The sequence below is a fragment of the Nylanderia fulva genome, unplaced genomic scaffold, assembly GCF_048542155.1.
Source record: "Nylanderia fulva isolate GAGA-0341 unplaced genomic scaffold, ASM4854215v1 Scaffold32, whole genome shotgun sequence".
NCBI classification, from domain to species: domain Eukaryota; kingdom Metazoa; phylum Arthropoda; class Insecta; order Hymenoptera; family Formicidae; genus Nylanderia; species Nylanderia fulva.
Window position 1 is genome coordinate 763,655 of NW_028190390.1, and position 25,066 is coordinate 788,720.

General features: G+C 23.2%; 5 protein-coding genes across 10 annotated transcripts in view; 1 reads left to right on the forward strand and 4 right to left on the reverse strand.

Moving 5' to 3' along the window:
- The window catches only part of LOC114945579 (kin of IRRE-like protein 1), a 652,455-nt gene that overhangs the window by 301,335 nt on the left and 326,054 nt on the right, over positions 1 to 25,066 (forward strand). The gene's annotated exons all lie outside the window — the stretch shown is intronic.
- Positions 1,613 to 5,641, reverse strand: LOC114945584 (queuosine 5'-phosphate N-glycosylase/hydrolase-like). The gene is made up of 6 exons (XM_085484865.1): positions 5,441 to 5,641; positions 4,551 to 4,778; positions 3,156 to 3,318; positions 2,809 to 2,922; positions 2,135 to 2,326; positions 1,613 to 1,973 (listed from the first exon to the last, which is right to left on the reverse strand). The coding sequence occupies exons 1-6, from the start codon at positions 5,567 to 5,569 to the stop codon at positions 1,738 to 1,740; spliced, it is 1,062 nt and encodes a 353-aa protein (XP_085340991.1). The 5' UTR covers positions 5,570 to 5,641; the 3' UTR covers positions 1,613 to 1,737.
- Positions 7,519 to 11,530, reverse strand: LOC114945585 (queuosine 5'-phosphate N-glycosylase/hydrolase-like). The gene is made up of 6 exons (XM_085484866.1): positions 11,349 to 11,530; positions 10,459 to 10,686; positions 9,062 to 9,224; positions 8,715 to 8,828; positions 8,041 to 8,232; positions 7,519 to 7,879 (listed from the first exon to the last, which is right to left on the reverse strand). Exons 1-6 carry the CDS (start codon positions 11,475 to 11,477, stop codon positions 7,644 to 7,646), a joined length of 1,062 nt encoding a protein of 353 aa, XP_085340992.1. The 5' UTR covers positions 11,478 to 11,530; the 3' UTR covers positions 7,519 to 7,643.
- Positions 13,433 to 17,597, reverse strand: LOC114945583 (queuosine 5'-phosphate N-glycosylase/hydrolase-like). 2 transcript variants are annotated; one of them, XM_029321839.2, is made up of 6 exons: positions 17,404 to 17,597; positions 16,520 to 16,747; positions 14,972 to 15,134; positions 14,625 to 14,738; positions 13,952 to 14,143; positions 13,433 to 13,788 (listed from the first exon to the last, which is right to left on the reverse strand). In XM_029321839.2, exons 1-6 carry the CDS (start codon positions 17,530 to 17,532, stop codon positions 13,550 to 13,552), a joined length of 1,065 nt encoding a protein of 354 aa, XP_029177672.2. In that variant the 5' UTR covers positions 17,533 to 17,597; the 3' UTR covers positions 13,433 to 13,549. The 2 variants fall into 2 exon arrangements, with proteins under 2 accessions (XP_029177672.2, XP_085340990.1); XM_085484864.1 differs by having other exon boundaries at positions 16,520 to 16,593; positions 17,404 to 17,502.
- Positions 19,507 to 23,984, reverse strand: LOC114945582 (queuosine 5'-phosphate N-glycosylase/hydrolase-like). 2 transcript variants are annotated; one of them, XM_029321837.2, is made up of 6 exons: positions 23,806 to 23,984; positions 22,933 to 23,166; positions 21,542 to 21,704; positions 21,198 to 21,311; positions 20,525 to 20,716; positions 19,507 to 19,864 (listed from the first exon to the last, which is right to left on the reverse strand). In XM_029321837.2, the coding sequence occupies exons 1-6, from the start codon at positions 23,932 to 23,934 to the stop codon at positions 19,623 to 19,625; spliced, it is 1,074 nt and encodes a 357-aa protein (XP_029177670.2). In that variant the 5' UTR covers positions 23,935 to 23,984; the 3' UTR covers positions 19,507 to 19,622. The 2 variants fall into 2 exon arrangements, with proteins under 2 accessions (XP_029177670.2, XP_029177671.1); XM_029321838.2 differs by lacking the exon at positions 22,933 to 23,166.

The following is a 25,066-nucleotide window of genomic DNA, read 5'->3' on the forward strand; positions in this document are numbered from 1 at the left end:
GGTTATTATGTCATTCGATGATAAATAAGTATTATACTTATATCTATAGCTCGTTTAATAGCTAAGAATAATGCTAAATATCTTTCTGTTACCAGATGTCCATCGATTAATGTCTTTTAAAAAGTGCAAAATTCAATATATGAAGCACGAACAGCCAATCTAACGTTTTCGAGTCATTTCTAGAAAAATATGTAATTTTTTAATTGTATTCTTTATTAATTATTTTTATTATATTATTATTATATTATATACGTTAAGAATTTAAGAATAATTCAGTTGCTATAAATATTTAATTTTATACTTGCTAATAATCTATAAAAAAATTATCAATTATGGAGGAAAAGCTTAAAACTGTAGACACAGTATTCATTATAACAACCGGAAAATAAATTCATATGTTAGTAATATGTGTTATTTTGTTAAGATGATATGCGGAGTTTAGAAAAAAGGCATTAGTATATCTTTCGTGTCTTTAATCTTAAAAAAATTTAAAATAAAATACAAAAGATTACAGAAAAATGCAAATCGTATCATATATATTTATTAAAGACATATATTTCGATGCAACATATTAAATAAGATTAAACTGAAAAAATAACGTTATAAAAAGTAAGAATAACGTTTAGAAATATCGATATCAAATAAAACTGTTATAAAACTAGAAATCGCATTTAAATTAGAACATTAAATGATATCGCACGCAAAATTTAAGGATTGAAATAATTAATTTTGCACGTTACTAATTATAAAAGACAATGTAATTTAAAATATTCTAAAACTTTTGCATTATTAATAAAATATGAATATAATTAAGTAGAAAAAGCAATTATATATATGTATATGTGTTATACACATATATATATATATATATATATATATATATATATATTGTATAATAAAATGTTAGAGAAAAAAATCTTTTCTCATATGCATTTGTAATCGTTTATTGAAATCAGTTTGCCGCAGAAAACAGTAATAAAGAAAATTTGAAACTTAAATTACAAATATAAATTCTTAAATTTAAAAATAAGCTATTAAAAACAAAGTATAGGAAAATTATGCAAAAGTATTACATTCTATACTCGTTCTAATATGTAATCAGCAAAGTGGAAATTAATTAAATTATCATTGTATTTTATATGTACACAACATTTCTGTTATATGCATTTGTCAAATTCTTATCAAACTTATCAATAATATTTGTATTATAATGAGAAAGCTTGGTAAAAAATTTTTTGTATATAATTATATATAAATTATTATATAATTATACATATAATCGTAAAGTTATATGTGAAATATATCCATAATTATATAAAATATATAAATTATAAGGGTTTATAGATAATCATGTTTAATTATATATGAAATATATATATATTTATATATGTATATGTGAAGAATATAAGAAACATATATATTTATATATGTATATGAAAAATACTTATTTATTATATATATATATATATATAAATTTATATAATTATATATAAGAAGCATTTTATCTAATTATGTATGGACATATTTCATATATATATTTTTGCGATTATATGTATAATTTTATATATTTCGAAATAATTATATATTATTATATATAAAATATTTTGTTTTGGTAAGAAATTTGTTTTAAAATTAAAATTATATTAAAACATGCATCTCAATCGATAATATATAAATGTCATATAAGTATCACCACACAATTATCAAGAAAAGATATTACATTATATTTTTATATTCCTAATAGTACACAGATTCAATATAACGCAATGGCTGATCACAAACATATTTATCAAAACGATGAGGTATAATCAAAAGCAAGTAATTGTCAATCAGATGCAATATGTTTTGACGATCATATTCTGGATACTTGTTACGCCATTCTTTTTCAATCTGTTTTAATATTTTATTAACTGCGAGAAGAGAGCAAGCGCGTAACTCAAGTTCTTCTGCGTCTCCATGTTTAAGTAGTTGATCTGTAAATAAATGCAGTATGTTATAATTAACTGAAAACGCAAGATATAAATATACAAGTATAAATATTAAAACGTATCACGTAAAAATTCGTAGAATAAAAGAATTGATAAAAATTTAGGATTTGTCATTAGTAAAAGGTTATTTTATATAAGTATCTTACCGTTATTTTTTAATTTCTGCAGGCGCTTATTACCATACGTAAGAACTTTACAATAAAAGAGTACTATAGGACTACGATAGTCAATAAACATCGTAGACATCATATTTTCTTTATTTAGATGAAACATATTCTTTTTCTTATAGCATGCCCATATGTCTTTTATTAGTGAATTAGCTTTGGTATACAAACGAACTGAAAAATAATTAAATAAAAGTATATAATATTAACAGATTAATATTTTTAAATAATATACAAAAACTGCTAAATTATTCAAACTATTTTATTATAAAAATTGCAAGTATATTTGTATAACATACATTAATTGACGAAAATGTCAACTAAATAGAATATTAAAAATTATACTGTACAAATTTTTTTGTTTCTAAAATAATCTTGAAAAATAAAAATGTCTCGTAACATAGAGAGCAATTTTTACTGACGTTTATAAACAAATATGTTTAAATACGTCTACAATAAATATATTCAAATATGTCTATGAATAATATAGTATAAAATATTCGCCTCAAAGTATGAACATTAAATTATTAATCAATTTATTGTTACACAAACATTTAATGTTATTATATTTTAATATTACTGATTTTTTTTCGTTGTTTGATATCGCGGTGTGTATAATTCGCAACCTTCTCTGTAATACTATCATCAATAATTACCTGTTTTATTTCTGTATTTTGCTTCGTCTCGATATGGTTCAAATTCATCGAAAAGTAATTTCATTAATTTATCTGAATTATATTCCGCTGATTTGATACAGTTTTCAAAAGTGCCTGTAACGATATTAATTATATATCTATTATTTTAATAAGAATTATATACATTTTTGTAAATGTAAGACATGTATTGTTTATAACATTTACATCTAATTGAATTTCCAGACACGAGATTCTTTTTTCTTTTCTCAAGAAACAGAGAATTGGTTCTGAACGAGTTCTGTTACATCGATTACAATAAAATGTTTTACAATGAAAATTTCTTTTTTACTCAATTTCATAATTTATACCTTCATATTTTTCGAGTAAAACGTTTCCAATCTGATGTAAAGCCGTAAGTCGTTCGTTTAGAAGTGGAATGGTAGTTTCGCCATCGTCACTGCGGAAAATATCTTCCAACTCATTTAGTGTCAGTTTTGAGTAATATTTGGGATCCCATAAAGGCTTTTCGTTCTATGACAAGCATTATATTGCATATTAAATTAAAAAAGAATTTCCTATTATATATATATATATATAATATAAACACAATATAAAAGTATTTTAAATATAAAGATAATTATAATTAGAGTCAGACACAGATATTAGGAATACAATTATATTAAATACTGAAATTTTAATGAAACTTTTTATGTGACAAACTTTTAAATTTAATCTATTAATATTTAAACAAATGAAAGTCATACGCGTGTAATAGTGCGTCTGTTTCAAGAAAGAAATAATATTCGTCCAAACTAATTATTCGCACACTGATCACCGCCGCGATTTTTCTTAAAATTAGTCAGACACTATAAATAAATTTAAAATCGAGATCTTTTTAAACCATTTATCTCCTTTGAAGCTGCATTTTTAATTGAAGAATTTTTAGCTATACCTGACTGCTAAAGAATCAAAGGTGACAAATATATCGGGGAAAATATTTAGCGACTTTGCTGCGATATTTTTTTTCGCCTCAAAGTATTTAAGGAAAATAGATAGGTATAGCTAAAAATAAAAATAATCCCCAAATTGTAGATATAGTTTCAATAGGGATAGATAGTATATCAAAAATCTCAAATTGAAATTTGTTTATTTGTCAGATTAAAAAGATCGTGCCCCGTGTACAAATAATTAACCTAAACGAAATTTACTTCTTATCTGAAATAAATAAAAATATAAAACAATTTTATTTTTATATTTTATATAAATAAACGAAGACAATGTATCATATAGGACTTGTATATTTAAGTATTTTTATAATTGCTCATCATAATAAATTGAAGTTTGAAATGTATTATATTCTTTAGAAAAATTATATAGAAATATATGTTTCAATGTATTTTAAATTAGTATCTAAGAAATTTACAATATGTACGTAAAAATATAGAATGTTGCACAAGTATCATATTTTTTAAAATAATATTAAGATTGACATATTATAAAGTATTTTTTAATAATTTGAAACATGTAAAAGATGATAATTAGGATATATTATTGTGAGAAATAAATTGGTAAAAAACTACAAAACTGACGAATGCTTTGTTGGCAAAAAACAAAAAAAATATGACATTTTAAAATATAAACAAATTGACTTTATGATAAAAATAAACTTTAGAAATGTTTTATCAAAACTAATAACAGGTGAGTGATATAAATTAAAGTTGTGCATACAATATCATTCTAATACGAAGGAGTATTGCACTTACATCTATAGCTCGTTTGATAGCAAAACTTAATGCATAAAATCCATATTTATCACCAGCTCGCCATTGCTTAATGCCTTGTGGATAGAAGAGTGAAAAATTCAATGTATGAAACACGAACAGCCAATCCACCGTTTCTTCAGTGAAATTCGGATAGTGTTCCGAACGGATAGAAGTATTTAAGAGTCTTTTCATTTGATTCATGTTATTCTCGGTCAAAAACTGTATTATCTACATAAACAATTTAAATGCTTATTTTAACGTTATATTCTTTAGAAGAAGAGTGTTTTAAACAAGAAACGTTAATTAAATTTGTACAATAATAATTTTAAAATATTGTTTAATTGCAACAAGTAAAACAATATAGTGATTTGTCAAATATTTCTGCAATACTTATACAAATCGCGAATAATACGAAAATGTTTTTTTTTATACTACTTATATATCTGTGTGAAGAATATCATGCAATTGATTGTGAAAGTAAACGAGGTAATGTATCTCAGAAAATAAGTCAAATAACTAGAACTAGAACATAGTTTTTCAATATTATATATTGAAAAATTAATTTGTAAATTTGAAAATAAATCTTTTTCTCCTTTCTTTTGATGTAATTTTAATTAAAATATGTATTTATTAGACATATTAGTCCTAAAAATTAAATTTACAAAATAAAATTTGACAGATATTTCCCCTGTTTATCATTCTTTGTATGTATGCTTATATTAATTTGAAATAAGATCTTAAGGTGATTGAAATTAAAGTGATCGAACACATTGTGCGCCCATTAAAATTTTAATAAATTTTTGAATTACTTAACATTTTTGAACTATTAAAACAGAAAGCAAATAGTATAAATGTTCAAAAATTTTATAACTAATGTTAGATAAACATACCAAATTTGCAAATTTTTTGAGTTTCTCCAAGTCGATCCATACGTCTTGTGCATATTTCTCAATAAATTTTACCGCCTCCAATGATTCCTTCACATCCAAAGCACTGCTCTTCTTCTTTTTGTTAGCCATTATGTTACGTTATATTTCGTCGATTGTTTGAGACTGTCGACTGCCTGCGATTTTTACTTTTATTATATACTTTAGACTGAATGTCATATGTCATATCAACGAAAGAAAGTAACACACGAGGGACAAATAGAATATATTATAAAAATAAACAAGTTATGAACTACGAAAACTTTGCTGGTAAAAATAAAGAAGTTTAATATGTATGTCATTTCAAATATCAATAAACAGATTTTATAGAGATAAAATTAAACATTAATAATGTTTTGTCAAAATTAGTCAAGAAAGAAAGATATAAATATTGTGCGAATATTATGTTAGACTGTAATTTTATACTGATGCAACAATATACAATTATTGGTTATTATGTCATTCGATGATAAATAAGTATTATACTTATATCTATAGCTCGTTTAATAGCTAAGAATAATGCTAAATATCTTTCTGTTACCAGATGTCCATCGATTAATGTCTTTTAAAAAGTGCAAAATTCAATATATGAAGCACGAACAGCCAATCTAACGTTTTCGAGTCATTTCTAGAAAAATATGTAATTTTTTAATTGTATTCTTTATTAATTATTTTTATTATATTATTATTATATTATATACGTTAAGAATTTAAGAATAATTCAGTTGCTATAAATATTTAATTTTATACTTGCTAATAATCTATAAAAAAATTATCAATTATGGAGGAAAAGCTTAAAACTGTAGACACAGTATTCATTATAACAACCGGAAAATAAATTCATATGTTAGTAATATGTGTTATTTTGTTAAGATGATATGCGGAGTTTAGAAAAAAGGCATTAGTATATCTTTCGTGTCTTTAATCTTAAAAAAATCTAAAATAAAATACAAAAGATTACAGAAAAATACAATTCGTATCATTTATATTTATTAAAGACATATATTTCGATGCGTCATATTAAATAAGATTAAACTAAAAAAATAACGTTATAAAAAGTAAGAATAACGTTTAGAAATATCGATATCAAATAAAACTGTTATAAAACTAGAAATCGCATTTAAATTAGAACATTAAATGATATCGCACGCCAAATTTAAGGATTGAAATAATTAATTTTGCACGTTGCTAATTATAAAAGACAATGTAATTCATAATATTCTAAAACTTTTGCATTATTAATAAAATATGAATATAATTAAGTAGAAAAAGCAATTATATATATGTATATGTGTTATACATATATATATATATTGTATAATAAAATGTTAGAGAAAAAAATCTTTTCTCATATGCATTTGTAATCGTTTATTGAAATCAGTTTGCCGCAGAAAACAGTAATAAAGAAAATTTGAAACTTAAATTACAAATATAAATTCTTAAATTTAAAAATAAGCTATTAAAAACAAAGTATAGGAAAATTATGCAAAAGTTTTACATTCTATACTCGTTCTAATATGTAATCAGCAAAGTGGAAATTAATTAAAATATCATTGTATCTTTTACGTACATTACATTTCTGTTATATGCATTCATTAAATTCTTATCAAATTTATCAATAATATTTGTATTATAATGAGAAAACTCGGTAAAAAATTTTTTGTATATAATTATATATAAATTATTATATAATTATACATATAATCGTAAAGTTATATGTGAAATATATCCATAATTATATAAAATATATAAATTATAAGGGTTTATAGATAATCATGTTTAATTATAAATGAAATATATATATTTATATATGTATATGAAGAATATAAGAAACATATATATTTATATATGTATATGAAAAATACTTATTTATTATATATTATATATATATATATATATATAAATTTATATAATTATATATAAGAAGCATTTTATCTAATTATGTATGGACATATTTCATATATATATTTTTGCGATTATATGTATAATTTTATATATTTCGAAATAATTATATATTATTATATATAAAATATTTTGTTTTGGTAAGAAATTTGTTTTAAAATTAAAATTATATTAAAACATGCATCTCAATCGATAATATATAAATGTCATATAAGTATCACCACACAATTATCAAGAAAAGATATTACATTATATTTTTATATTCCTAATAGTACACAGATTCAATATAACGCAATGGATGATCACAAACATATTTATCAAAACGATGAGATATCATCAAAAGCAAGTAATTGTCAATCAGATGCAATATGTTTTGACGATCATATTCTGGATACTTGTTACGCCATTCTTTTTCAATCTGTTTTAATATTTTATTAACTGCGACAAGAGAGCAAGCGCGTAACTCAAGTTCTTCTGCGTCTCCATGTTTAAGTAGTTGATCTGTAAATAAATGCAGTATGTTATAATTAACTGAAAACGCAAGATATAAATATACAAGTATAAATATTAAAACGTAACACGTAAAAATTCGTAGAATAAAAGAATTGATAAAAATTTAGGATTTGTCATTAGTAAAAGGTTATTTTATATAAGTATCTTACCGTTATTTTTGAATTTCGGCAGGCGCTTATTACCATTCGTAAGAACTTTACAATAAAAGAGTACTATAGGACTACGATAGTCAATAAACATCGTAGACATCATATTTTCTTTATTTAGATGAAACATATTCTTTTTCTTATAGCATGCCCATATGTCTTTTATTAGTGAATTAGCTTTGGTATACAAACGAACTGAAAAATAATTAAATAAACGTATATAATATTAACAGATTAATATTTTTAAATAATATACAAAAACTGCTAAATTATTCAAACTATTTTATTATAAAAATTGCAAGTATATTTGTATAACATACATTAATTGACGAAAATGTCAACTAAATAGAATATTAAAAATTATACTGTACAAATTTTTTTGTTTCTAAAATAATCTTGAAAAATAAAAATGTCTCGTAACATAGAGAGCAATTTTTACTGACGTTTATAAAGAAATATGTTTAAATACGTCTACAATAAATATATTCAAATATGTCTATGAATAATATAGTATAAAATATTCGCCTCAAAGTATGAACATTAAATTATTAATTAATTTATTGTTACACAAACATTTAATGTTATTATATTTTAATATTACTGATTTTTTTTCGTTGTTTGATATCGCGGTGTGTATAATTCGCAACCTTCTCTGTAATACTATCATCAATAATTACCTGTTTTATTTCTGTATTTTGCTTCGTCTCGATATGGTTCAAATTCATCGAAAAGTAATTTCATCAATTTGTCTGAATTATATTCCGCTGATTTGATACAGTTTTTAAAAGTGCCTGTAACGATATTAATTATATATCTATTATTTTAATAAGAATTATATACATTTTTGTAAATGTAAGACATGTATTGTTTATAACATCTACATCTAATTGAATTTCCAGACACGAGATTCTTTTTTCTTTTCTCAAGAAACAGAGAATTGGTTCTGAACGAGTTCTGTTACATCGATTATAATAAAATGTTTTACAATGAAAATTTCTTTTTTACTCAATTTCTAAATTTATACCTTCATATTTTTCGAGTAAAACGTTTCCAATCTGATGTAAAGCCGTAAGTCGTTCGTTTAGAAGTGGAATGGTAGTTTCGCCATCGTCACTGCGGAAAATATCTTCCAACTCATTTAGTGTCAGTTTTGAGTAATATTTGGGATCCCATAAAGGCTTTTCGTTCTATGACAAGCATTATATTGCATATTAAATTAAAAAAGAATTTCCTATTATATATATATATATATAATATAAACACAATATAAAAGTATTTTAAATATAAAGATAATTATAATTAGAGTCAGACACAGATATTAGGAATACAATTATATTAAATACTGAAATTTTAATGAAACTTTTTATGTGACAAACTTTTAAATTTAATCTATTAATATTTAAACAAATGAAAGTCATACGCGTGTAATAGTGCGTCTGTTTCAAGAAAGAAATAATATTCGTCCAAACTAATTATTCGCACACTGATCACCGCCGCGATTTTTCTTAAAATTAGTCAGACACTATAAATAAATTTAAAATCGAGATTTTTTTAAACCATTTATCTCCTTTGAAGCTGCATTTTTAATTGAAGAATTTTTAGCTATACCTGAGTGTTAAAGAATCAAAGGTGACAAATATATCGGGGAAAGTATTTAGCGACTTTGCTGCGATATTTTTTTTTGCCTCAAAGTATTTAAGGAAAATAGATAGGTATAGCTAAAAATAAAAATAATCCCCAAATTGTAGATATAGTTTCAATAGGGATAGATAGTATATCAAAAATCTCAAATTGAAATTTGTTTATTTGTCAGATTAAGAAAGTTCGTGCCCCGTGTACAAATAATTAACCTAAACGAAATTTACTTCTTATCTGAAATAAATAAAAATATAAAACAATTTTATTTTTATATTTTATATAAATAAACGAAGACAATGTATCATATAGGACTTGTATATTTAAGTATTTTTATAATTGCTCATCATAATAAATTGAAGTTTGAAATGTATTATATTCTTTAGAAAAATTATATAGAAATATATGTTTCAATGTATTTTAAATTAGTATCTAAGAAATTTACAATATGTACGTAAAAATATAGAATGTTGCACAAGTATCATATTTTTTAAAATAATATTAAGATTGACATATTATAAAGTATTTTTTAATAATTTGAAACATGTAAAAGATGATAATTAGGATATATTATTGTGAGAAATAAATTGGTAAAAAACTACAAAACTGACGAATGCTTTGTTGGCAAAAAACAAAAAAAATATGACATTTTAAAATATAAACAAATTGACTTTATGATAAAAATAAACTTTAGAAATGTTTTATCAAAACTAATAATCGGGTGAGTGATATAAATTAAAGTTGTGCATACAATATCATTCTAATACGAAGGAGTATTGCACTTACATCTATAGCTCGTTTGATAGCAAAACTTAATGCATAAAATCCATCTTTATCACCAGCTCGCCATTGCTTAATGCCTTGTGGATAGAAGAGTGAAAAATTCAATGTATGAAACACGAACAGCCAATCCACCGTTTCTTCAGTGAAATTCGGATAGTGTTCCGAACGGATAGAAGTATTTAAGAGTCTTTTCGTATGATTCATGTTATTCTCGGTCAAAAACTGTATTAGCTACATAAACAATTTAAATGCTTATTTTAACGTTATATTCTTTAGAAGAAGAGTGTTTTAAACAAGAAACGTTAATTAAATTTGTACAATAATAATTTCAAAATATTGTTTAATTGCAACAAGTAAAACAATATAGTGATTTGTCAAATATTTCTGCAATACTTATACAAATCGCGAATAATACGAAAATGTTTTTTTTTATACTACTTATATATCTGTGTGAAGAATATCATGCAATTGATTGTGAAAGTAAACGAGGTAATGTATCTCAGAAAATAAGTCAAATAATTAGAACTAGAACATAGTTTTTCGATATTATATATTGAAAAATTAATTTGAAAATTTGAAAATAAATCTTTTTCTCCTTTCTTTTGATGTAATTTTAATTAAAATATGTATTTTTTAGACATATTAGTCCTAAAAATTAAATTTACAAAATAAAATTTGACAGATATTTCCCCTGTTTATCATTCTTTGTATGTATGCTTATATTAATTTGAAATAAGATCTTAAGGTGATTGAAATTAAAGTGATCGAACACATTGTGCGCCCATTAAAATTTTAATAAATTTTTGAATTACTTAACATTTTTGAACTATTAAAACAGAAAGCAAATAGTATAAATGTTCAAAAATTTTATAACTAATGTTAGATAAACATACCAAATTTGCAAATTTTTTGAGTTTCTCCAAGTCGATCCTTACGTCTTGTGCATATTTCTCAATAAATTTTACCGCCTCCAATGATTCCTTCACATCCAAAGCACTGCTCTTCTTCTTTTTGTTAGCCATTATGTTACGTTATATTTCGTCGATTGTTTGAGACTGTCGACTGCCTGCGATTTTTACTTTTATTATATACTTTAGACTGAATGTCATATGTCATATCAACGAAAGAAAGTAACACACGAGGGACAAATAGAATATATTATAAAAATAAACAAGTTATGAACTACGAAAACTTTGCTGGTAAAAATAAAGAAGTTTAATATGTATGTCATTTCAAATATCAATAAACAGATTTTATAGAGATAAAATTAAACATTAATAATGTTTTGTCAAAATTAGTCAAGAAGGAGAGATATAAATATTGTGCGAATATTATGTTAGACTGTAATTTTATACTGATGCAACAATATACAATTATTGGTTATTATGTCATTCGATGATAAATAAGTATTATACTTATATCTATAGCTCGTTTAATAGCTAAGAATAATGCTAAATATCTTTCTGTTACCAGATGTCCATCGATTAATGTCTTTTAAAAAGTGCAAAATTCAATATATGAAGCACGAACAGCCAATCTAACGTTTTCGAGTCATTTCTAGAAAAATATGTAATTTTTTAATTGTATTCTTTATTAATTATTTTTATTATATTATTATTATATTATATACGTTAAGAATTTAAGAATAATTCAGTTGCTATAAATATTTAATTTTATACTTGCTAATAATCTATAAAAAAATTATCAATTATGGAGGAAAAGCTTAAAGCTGTAGACACAGTATTCATTATAACAACCGGAAAATAAATTCATATGTTAGTAATATGTGTTATTTTGTTAAGATGATATGCGGAGTTTAGAAAAAAGGCATTAGTATATCTTTCGTGTCTTTAATCTTAAAAAAATCTAAAATAAAATACAAAAGATTACAGAAAAATACAATTCGTATCATTTATATTTATTAAAGACATATATTTCGATGCGTCATATTAAATAAGATTGAACTAAAAAAATAACGTTATAAAAAGTAAGAATAACGTTTAGAAATATCGATATCAAATAAAACTGTTATAAAACTAGAAATCGCATTTAAATTAGAACATTAAATGATATCGCACGCCAAATTTAAGGATTGAAATAATTAATTTTGCACGTTGCTAATTATAAAAGACAATGTAATTCATAATATTCTAAAACTTTTGCATTATTTATAAAATATGAATATAATTAAGTAGAAAAAGCAATTATATATATGTATATGTGTTATACATATATATATATATATATTGTATAATAAAATGTTAGAGAAAAAAATCTTTTCTCATATGCATTTGTAATCGTTTATTGAAATCAGTTTGCCGCAGAAAACAGTAATAAAAAAATTTCAAACTTAAATTACAAATATAAATTCTTAAATTTAAAAATAAGCTGTTAAAAACAAAGTATAGGAAAATTATGCAAAAGTATTACATTCTATACTCGTTCTAATATGTAATCAGCAAAGTGGTAATTAATTAAATTATCATTGTATTTTATATGTACACAACATTTCTGTTATATGCATTTGTCAAATTCTTATCAAACTTATCAATAATATTTGTATTATAATGACAAAGCTTGGTAAAAAATTTTTTGTATATAATTATATATAAATTATTATATAATTATACATATAATCGTAAAGTTATATGTGAAATATATCCATAATTATATAAAATATATAAATTATAAGGGTTTATAGATAATCATGTTTAATTATATATGAAATATATATATATTTATATATGTATATGTGAAGAATATAAGAAACATATATATTTATATATGTATATGAAAAATACTTATTTATTATATATATATATATATATAAATTTATATAATTATATATAAGAAGCATTTTATCTAATTATGTATGGACATATTTCATATATATATTTTTGCGATTATATGTATAATTTTATATATTTCGAAATAATTATATATTATTATATATAAAATATTTTGTTTTGGTAAGAAATTTGTTTTAAAATTAAAATTATATTAAAACATGCATCTCAATCGATAATATATAAATGTCATATAAGTATCACAACACAATTATCAAGAAAAGATATTACATTATATTTTTATATTCCTAATAGTACACAGATTCAATATAACGCAATGGATGCTGGTCACAAACATATTTATCAAAACGATAAGCTATATTCATAAGCAAGTAATTGTCAATCAGAAGCAATATGTTTTGACGATTATATTCTGGATACTTGTTACGCCATTCTTTTTCAATCTGTTTTAATATTTTATTAACTGCGAGAAGAGAGCAAGCGCGTAACTCAAGTTCTTCTGCGTCTCCATGTTTAAGTGGTTGATCTGTAAATAAATGCAGTATGTTATAATTAACTGAAAACGCAAGATATAAATATATACATGTATAAATATTAAAACGTAACACGTAAAAATTCGTAGAATAAAAGAATTGATAAAAATTTAGGATTTGTCATTAGTAAAAGGTTATTTTATATAAGTATCTTACCGTTATTTTTGAATTTCTGCAGGCGCTTATTACCATACGTAAGAACTTTAAAATAAAAGAGTACTATAGGACTACGATAGTCAATAAACATCGTAGACATCATATTTTCTTTATTTAGATGAAACCTATTCTTTTTTTTATAGCATGCCCATATGTCGCTCACTAGTGAATTAGCTTTGGTATACAAACGAACTGAAAAATAATTAAATAAAAGTATATAATATTAATAGGTTAATATTTTTAAATAATATATACAAACTGCTAAATTATCTAAATTATTTTATTATAATTGCAAGTATATTTGTATAACATACATACATTAATTGACAAAAATGTCAACTAAATGGAATATTAAAAATTATACTGTACAAATTTTCTGTTACTAAAATAATCTTGAAAAATAAAAATGTCTCGTAACATAGAGAGCAATTTTTACTGACGTTTATAAACAAATATGTTTAAATACGTCTACAATAAATATATTCAAATATGTCTATGAATAATATAGTATAAAATATTCGCCTCAAAGTATGAACATTAAATTATTAATCAATTGATTGTTACACAAACATTTAATTTTATTATATTTTAATATTACTGATTTTTTTCGTTGTTTGATATCGCGGTGAGTATAATTCGCAACCTTCTCTGTAATACTATCATCAATAATTACCTGTTTTATTTCTGTATTTTGCTTCGTCTCGATATGGTTCAAATTCATCGAAAAGTAATTTTATCAATTTGTCTGAATTATATTCCGCTGATTTAATACAGTTTTTAAAAGTGCCTGTAACGATAATAATTATATATCTATTATTTTAATAAGAATTATATACATTTTTGTAAATGTAAGACATGTATTGTTTATAACGTCTACATCTAATTGAATTTCCAGACACGAGATTCTTTTTTCTTTTCTCAAGAAACAGAGAATTGGTTGTGAACGAGTTCTGTTACATCGATTACAATAAAATGTTTTACAATGAAAATTTCTTTTTTACTCAATTTCATAATTTATACCTTTATATTTTTCGAGTAAAACGTTTCCAATCTGATGTAAAGCCGTAAGTCGTTCGTTTAGAAGTGGAATGGTAGTTTCGCCATCGTCACTGCGGAAAATATCTTCCAAATCATTTAGTGTCAGTTTTGAGTAATATTTGGGATCCCATAAAGGCTTTTCGTTCTATGACAAGCATTATATTGCATATTAAATTAAAAAAGAATTTCCTATTATATATATATATATATAATATAAACACAATATAAAAGTATTTTAAATATAAAGATAATTATAATTAGAGTCAGACACAGATATTAGGAATATAATTATATTAAACACTGAAATTTTAATGAAACTTTTTATGTGACAAACTTTTAAATTTAATCTATTAATATTTAAACAAATGAAAGCCATACGCGTGTAATAGTGCGTCTGTTTCAAGGAAGAAATAATATTCGTCCAAACTAATTATTCGCACACTGATCACCGCCGCGATTTTTCTTAAAATTAGTCAGACACTATAAATAAATTTAAAATCGAGATCTTTTTAAACCATTTATCTCCTTTGAAGCTGCATTTTTAATTGAAGAATTTTTAGCTATACCTGAGTGTTAAAGAATCAAAGGTGACAAATATATCGGGGAAAGTATTTAGCGACTTTGCTGCGATATTTTTTTTTGCCTCAAAGTATTTAAGGAAAATAGATAGGTATAGCTAAAAATAAAAATAATCCCCAAATTGTAGATACAGTTTCAATAGGGATAAATAGTATATCAAAAATCTCAAATTGAAATTTGTTTGTGTAGCGATTTTGCTGCGATATTTTTTTTTGCCTCAAAGTATTTAAGGAAAATAGATAGGTATAGCTAAAAATAAAAATAATCCCCAAATTGTAGATACAGTTTCAATAGGGATAAATAGTATATCAAAAATCTCAAATTGAAATTTGTTTATTTGTCAGATTAAGAAAGATCGTGCCCCGTGTACAAATAATTAACCTAAACGAAATTTACTTCCTATCTGAAATAAATAAAAATATAAAACAATTTTATTTTTATATTTTATATAAATAAACGAAGACAATGTATCATATAGGACTTGTATATTTAAGTATTTTTATAATTGCTCATCATAATAAATTGAAGTTTGAAATGTATTATATTCTTTAGAAAAATTATATAGAAATATATGTTTCAATGTATTTTAAATTAGTATCTAAGAAATTTACAATATGTACGTAAAAATATAGAATGTTGCACAAGTATTATATTTTTTAAAATAATATTAAGATTGACATATTATAAAGTATTTTTTAATAATTTGAAACATGTAAAAGATGATAATTAGGATATATTATTGTGAGAAATAAATTGGTAAAAAACTACAAAACTGACGAATGCTTTGTTGGCAAAAAACAAAAAAAATATGACATTTTAAAATATAAACAAATTGACTTTATGATAAAAATAAACTTTAGAAATATTTTATCAAAACTAATAACGGGTGAGTGATATAAATTAAAGTTGTGCATACAATATCATTCTAATACGAAGGAGTATTGCACTTACATCTATAGCTCGTTTGATAGCAAAACTTAATGCATAAAATCCATCTTTATCACCAGCTCGCCATTGCTTAATGCCTTGTGGATAGAAGAGTGAAAAATTCAATGTATGAAACACGAACAGCCAATCCACCGTTTCTTTAGTGAAATTCGGATAGTGTTTCGGACGGAAGGAAGTATTTAAGAGTTTTTTCATTTGATTTATTTTATTTTCGGTCAAAAACCTTATTATCTACATAAACAATTTAAATGCTTATTTTAACGTTATATTCTTTAGAAGAAGAGTGTTTTAAACAAGAAACGTTAATTAAATTTGTACAATAATAATTTTAAAATATTGTTTAATTGCAACAAGTAAAACAATATAGTGATTTGTCAAATATTTCTGCAATACTTATACAAATCGCGAATAATACGAAAATGTTTTTTTTTTATACTACTTATATATCTGTGTGAAGAATATCATGCAATTGATTGTGAAAGTAAACGAGGTAATGTATCTCAGAAAATAAGTCAAATAACTAGAACTAGAACATAGTTTTTCAATATTATATATTGAAAAATTAATTTGTAAATTTGGAAATAAATCTTTTTCTCCTTTCTTTTGATGTAATTTTTTAATTAAAATATGTAATTTTTAGACATATTAGTCCTAAAAATTAAATTTACAAAATAAAATTTGACAGATATTTCCTCTGTTTCTCATTGTTTGTATGTATGCTTGTATTAATTTGAAATAAGATCTTAAGGTGATTGAAATTAAAGTGATCGAACACATTGTGCGCCTATTAAAAATTTAATAAATTCTTGAAATTTTTGAATTATTAAAACAGAAAGCAAATAGTATAAATGTTCAAGAATTTTATAACTAATGTTAGATAAACATACCGAATTTGCAAATTTTTTGAGTTTCTCCAAGTCGATCCATACGTCTATTGCATATTTCTCAATAAATTTTACCGCCTCCAATGATTCCTTCACATCCAAAGCACTGCTCTTCTTCTTTTTGTTAGCCATTATGTTACGTTATATTTCGTCGATTGTTTGAGACTGTCGACTGCCTGCGATTTTTACTTTTATTATATACTTTAGACTGAATGTCATATGTTATATCAACGAAAGAAAGTAACACACGAGGGACAAATAGAATATATTATAAAAATAAACAAGTTATGAACTACGAAAACTTTGATGGTAAAAATAAAGAAGTTTAATATGTATGTCATTTCAAATATCAATGAACAGATTTTATAGAGATAAAATTAAACATTAATAATGTTTTGTCAAAATTAGTCAAGAAGGAGAGATATAAATATTGTGCGAATATTATGTTAGACTGTAATTTTATACTGATGCAACAATATACAATTATTGGTTATTATGTCATTCGATGATAAATAAGTATTATACTTATATCTATAGCTCGTTTAATAGCTAAGAATAATGCTAAATATCTTTCTGTTACCAGATGTCCATCGATTAATGTCTTTTAAAAAGTGCAAAATTCAATATATGAAGCACGAACAGCCAATCTAACGTTTTCGAGTCATTTCTAGAAAAATATGTAATTTTTTAATTGTATTCTTTATTAATTATTTTTATTATATTATTATTATATTATATACATTAAGAATTTAAGAATAATTCAGTTGCTATAAATGTTTAATTTTATACTTGCTAATAATCTATAAAAACATTATCAATTATGGAGGAAAAGCTTAAAACTGTGGACACAGTATTCATTATAACAACCGAGAAATAAATTTATATGTTAGCATTATGTGTTATTCTGTTAAGATGATATGCGGAGTTTAGAAAAAAGGCATTAGAGTATCTTTCGTGTCTTTAATCTTAAAAAAATCTAAAATAAAATACAAAAGATTACAGAAAAATACATTTCGTATCATTTATGTTTATTAAAGACATATATTTTGATGCGTTATATTAAATAAGATTAAACTAAAAAAATAACGTTATAAAAAGTAAGAATAACGTTTAGAAATATCGATATCAAATAAAAGTGTTATAAAACTAGAAATCGCATTTAAATTAGAACATTAAATGATATCACACGCAAAATTTAAGGATTGAAATAATTAATTTTGCACGTTGCTAATTATAAAAGACAATGTAATACATAATATTCTAAAACTTTTGCATTATTAATAAAATATAAATATCATTAAGTAGAAAAAGCAATTGTATATATGTATATGTGTTATATATATATATATATATATATATATATATATATATATAATAATATAATAAAATGTTAGAGAAAAAAATCTTTTCTCATATGCATTTGTAATCGTTTATTGAAATCAGTTTCAATTTAAAACTTAAATTACAAATATAAATTCTTAAATTTAAAAATAAGCTGTTAAAAACAAAGTATAGGAAAATTATGCAAAAGTATTACATTCTATACTCGTTCTAATATGTAATCAGCAAAGTGGAAATTAATTAAAATATCATTGTATTTTATATGTACATTACATTTCTGTTATATGCATTTGTCAAATTCTTATCAAACTTATCAATAATATTTGTATTATAATGAGAAAGCTCGGTAAAAAATTTTTTGTATATAATTATATATAAATTATTATATAATTATACATATATTCGTAAAGTAATATGTAAAATATATATCAATAATTATATATAAAATATATATATATATATTATAAGGGTTTATAGATAATCATGTTTAATTATATATGAAATATATATTTTCATATATGTATATGAAGAATATATGAAACATATATATTAATATATGTATATAAAAAATAATTATTTATTATATATATATATATATATATATATATATATATATAAATTTATATAATTATATATAAGAAGCATTTTATCTAATTATGTATGGACATATTTCATATATATATTTTTGCGATTATATGTATAATTTTATATATTTCGAAATAATTATATATTATTATATGTAAAATATTTTGTTTTGGTAAGAAATTTTTTTTTAAATTAAAATTATATTAAAACACATGCATCTCAATCGATAAAATATAAATATTATATAAGTATCACCACATAATTATCAAGTAAAGATATATTATATTTTTATATTTCTAATAGTGTACAGATGTAATATAATGGAATGGATACTGATCATACATATACACATATTTATGAAAATATTCAGCTATATATAGAAGCAAGAAATTGTCAATAATAATCGATATGCAACGATCGTATTCTGGATTTATTTGATTCCATTCCACTTTGATCTGTTCGAATATTTCATTAACTGCTATAAGGGAGCAAGCGCGTATCTCAAGTTCTTCCCTGTCTCCATGTTTCAGCGGTTGGTCTGTGAAAGAAATGCAGTATGTTATAATTAAATGAAAACGCAAGTGATCTCTGTGGATATACATAGAACAAAATTAATTACAGCAAAGTATTCGACAATAAAGTTTTCTAAATGCAAACTGTCATGCAAAGAATATATTATCAATATTGTTACAAATTTGAGAGACATAAATTAATAACACCTACAAATTAATTTTTTATCTACTCATATAATCATGTGAATAGTTTCCCTATTTTTATTGCTCTTATTCTCGATTCATCCTTGTGCGGGCAAATAAATAAGATTTATAAACCTTCTCTTGCAAAATAAGTTCGCAATTTAATTAATAATTATTTTAAATAAAAGTATTTTTAGAGAAATTAGTTTTGAAGGTAGACATGGCAAATCTTTATGTTGTATGAATAAATAAAGTAATATAGATATAATATAACAGTATATAGATATAATTTTTTTAGCAAAGAGAATTGTTCATGTTTTAAAGTACAGTAGAAGTTTATAATGTGTTCATTATAATACTTCATGCTTTATGAAGGAAAAACATATAAATATACAAGTATAAATATCAAAACGTAATACGTATAAATTCGTAGAATAAAAGAATTGATAAAAATTTAGGATTTGTCGCTAGTAAAAAGTTATTTAATATATTAAATATCTTACTGTTATTTGTGAATTTCCGCAGAAGCTTATCACTATACGTAAGAATTCCAAAATAAAAGAGTACTATAGGACTACGATAGTCAATAAATATTGTAGACATCATTTTTTCTTCGTTTAGATGAAACATATTCTTTTTCTTATAGCATGCCCATATGTCTTTTATTAGTGAATTAGCTTTGGTATACAAACGAACTAAAAAATAATTAAATAAAGGTATATAATATTAACAGATTAATATTTTTAAATAATATACAAAAACTGCTAAATTATTCAAACTATTTTATTATAAAAATTGCAAGTATATTTGTATAACATACATTAATTGACGAAAATGTCAACTAAATAGAATATTAAAAATTATACTGTACAAATTTTTTTGTTTCTAAAATAATCTTGAAAAATAAAAATGTCTCGTAACATAGAGAGCAATTTTTACTGACGTTTATAAACAAATATGTTTAAATACGTCTACAATAAATATATTCAAATATGTCTATGAATAATATAGTATAAAATATTCGCCTCAAAGTATGAACATTAAATTATTAATCAATTTATTGTTACACAAACATTTAATGTTATTATATTTTAATATTACTGATTTTTTTCGTTGTTTGATATCGCGGTGTGTATAATTCGCAACCTTCTCTGTAATACTATCATCAATAATTACCTGTTTTATTTTTGTATTTTGCTTCGTCTCGATATGGTTCGAATTCATCGAAAAGTAATTTCACCAATTTGTCTTGATTATACTTCGCTTTTTTGACACAATTTTTAAAAGTGCCTGTAACGATATTAATCATATATCTACTATTTTAGTAATAATTATATACATTTTTGTGAATGTAAAACATATATTGTTTATAACATCTACATCTAATCGAATTTCCAGAAATATATTTTTTTTTCTTTTCTCAAGTAACAGAGAATTTGTTCTGAGCGAGTCCTGTTACATCGATTACGATAAAATGTCTTGAAACAAACATTTTTTTCCCATAATTTTATAATTTGTACCTTTATATTTTTTTAGTAAAACGTTTCCAACCTCATGTAAAATCATACGTCTTTTGTTTAGAAGTGGGATGGTAGTTTCGCCATCGTCACTGCGGAAAATATGTTTCAACTCACTTTCTGTTAGTTTTGAGTAATATTTGGGATCCCATAAAGGTTTTTTTTCCTATAACCAGCATTATATAGAATATTAAATTGAAAAAGAATCTTCTATTGTATATATATATATAAACAATATAAAAACATTTCAGGAATAAAGATAATTATAATAAGAGCCAGACATAGATTTTAGGAATAAAATTATTTTAAATACTGAAATTTTAATAAGGCTCTTTACAAACATTTAAATTTAATCTAATATTAATATTTAAACAAATGAAAGCCATGCGCCAATAATAGTGCGTCTGTTTTAAGGAAGAAACAATATTCGTCGAAACTAATTATTTGCACACCGCCACAATTTTTCTTAAAATTAGTCAGACACTATAAAGTAAATCAATTTTAAATCGAGATTTTTTTAAAACCCTTTATCTTTTCTGAAGCTATATTTTTAAATGGAGAATTTTTAGCTATATCTGTCTATCCGTTTTAAAAAATCAAAAGCGAGAAATATATCGGGGGAAATATTTAGCGACTTTGCCCCAATATTTTTTTTCGTCTCAAAGTATTTAAGGAAAATAGATAGGTATAGCTAAAAATAAAAACAATCCCCAAATTGTAGATATAGTTTCAATAAGGATAGATAGTACATCAAAAATCTCAAATTGAAATTTGTTTATTTGTCAGATTAAGAAAGATCGTGCCCTGTGTACAAATAATTAATCTAAACAAAATTTACTTTCTTATCTAAAACAAATAAAAATATAAAACAATTTTATTTTTATATTTTATATAAATAAACAAAGACGATGTATCTAATAGGACTTGTATATTTAAAGTATTTTTATAATTGCTCATCATAATTATTTGAAGTTTGAAATGTATTATATTCTTCAGAAAAATTATATAGAAATATATGTTTCAATGTATTTTAAATTAGTATCTAAGAAATTTACAATATGTACGTAAAAATATAGAAAGTTGCACAAGTATCATATTTTTTAAAATAATATTAAGATTGACATATTGTAAAATATTTTTTAATAATTTGAAACATGTAAAAGATGATAATTAGGATATATTATTGTGAGAAATAAATTGGTTAAAAACTACAAAACTGACGAATGATTTGTTGGCAAAAAACAAAAAAATATGACATTTTAAAATATAAACAAATTGACTTTATGATAAAAATAAACTTTAGGGATGTTTCATCAAAACTAATAACGGATGAGTGATATAAATTAAAGTTGTGCATACAATATCATTCTAATACGAAGGAGTATTGCACTTACATCTATAGCTCGTTTGATAACAAAACTTAATGCATTATATCCATCTGAATCACCAGCTTGCCATTGCTTAGTGCCTTTTGGATAGAAGAGTGAAAAATTCAATGTATGAAACACGAACAGCCAATCCACCGTTTTTTCAGTGAAATCCGGATAATCTTCCGGTCGGAAGAAAGCATTTAAGAATATTTCACTGTTCTCTCTATTCTCTCTATTCTCATTACAAAATATCTTTAGCTACGTAAACAATTTAAATGCTTATTTTAACGATGATTTTTTTTAAACAAAATGGCCAGTTAAATTTGTACAATGATAATATTAAAATATCGTTTAAATGCAGCAATTAAAATAATAGAATGATTTGTCAAATATTTCTGCAATACTTATACAAATCGCGAATAACACGAAAATGTTTTTTTTTTTATACTACTTATATATTTGTTTGAAGAATATCATGCAATTGATTGTGAAAGTAAACGAGGTAATGTATCTCAGAAAATAAGTCAAATAACTAGAACTAGAACATAGTTTTTCAATATTATATATTGAAAAATTAATTTGTAAACTTGGAAATAAATCTTTTTTCTTTTCGTTTTATATAATTTTCTGTTTAAAATCTTAATTTTATATATATATATTACTATCAAGAATATAATTTTCAAAATAAAATTTGGTAAATATATCCCCGTTTTATCATTCTTTATACGTATATATGCTTTTTATAATTTGAAATAAGATCTTAAGTTAATTGAAATTAAAGTGATCGAACACACTGTGCACCTAGTAAAATTTGACTAAACTTTGAAATTATTTAAACCAAAAGTAAACAAATCGTATAAATGTTTTAAATTTTTATAAGAAGTTAGATAAACGTACCGCCGTTCTAAAATGTTTGATATTCTCCTTGTTGATCGTTACATCTTTCGCATTTTCAACGATAAATTTTGCCGCCTCCAATGATTCCTTCACATCCAAAGCACTGCTCTTCTTCTTTTTGTTAGCCATTATGTTACGTTATATTTCGTCGATCGTTTGAGACTGTCGACTGCCTATGATTTTTCCCTTTATTATATACTTTATCTTGAACGTCATATCAACGAAGGAAAATAACATACGAGGGACAAATAGAATACATTATAAAAATAAACAAGTTATGAACTACGAAGACTTTGCTAGCAAAAATAAAGAAGTTTAAAATGTATGTCATTTCAAATATTAATAAGCAGACTTTATAGAGATAAAAAGAAACATTAATAATGTTTCGTCAAAATTAATCAAGAAGGAGAGATATAAATATTGTGCGAATATTATGTTAGACTGTAATTATACTGATATAAAATTATTGATAATTATTTAATTCGAAGATTAATAAGTATTATACCTATATCTATGGCTCGTTTAAAAGCAAGGCATAATGCTAAATATCCTTCTGTATTACCAGCTCTCCATTGCCTAGTACCTTTTGGATTAAAGTGTGAAAAATTCAATGTATGCACCACGAACAGCCAATCCATCACTCTCAAGTCACTTACATCCGGATATGTTTCCGAACGAAGGAATGTGTTATTGAGTCTATGGATAAATCTTTTTTATGAGCATTGAAAAACTTGAGCGTCTACGTGGATAATCATTCGAAATATTTGTTTAAATATTTTCTTTGTAAAAATTAAAAAATTTTAAAATTAATTTTATTTATACAATCATAATTTTAACATATCGCTTAATACTTGCAAGTGAAATAACACAATAATTTGTCAAACATCTCTGCAATGCTTGCAAATTGCGAATAATACGAAAATGCTGCAGATATATCTATTTGAAGAATATCATGTGATCGTAAAAGCAAACGTGAAAATTACATATCAGAAAATAAGTCGAAAGACTAGAATATAATGCCTTTTATAAATGGTATAATACATCGAAAAATTAATTTTGATACTTATAAATTAATCTCCCTTCTCTCTTTTTTCGATTTATTTTAAATATTCTTCTAAATATTTTTTTTCTCAAGTATATTACCTTAAAGAAATTTACAAAATAAAATTTTATGAATATCCCCGATTTATTTTTCCTTATAAATATGTTTTATTATTTTGAAATGAAATCTCGGTATGTATTAAAGTTTTTATCAAACATA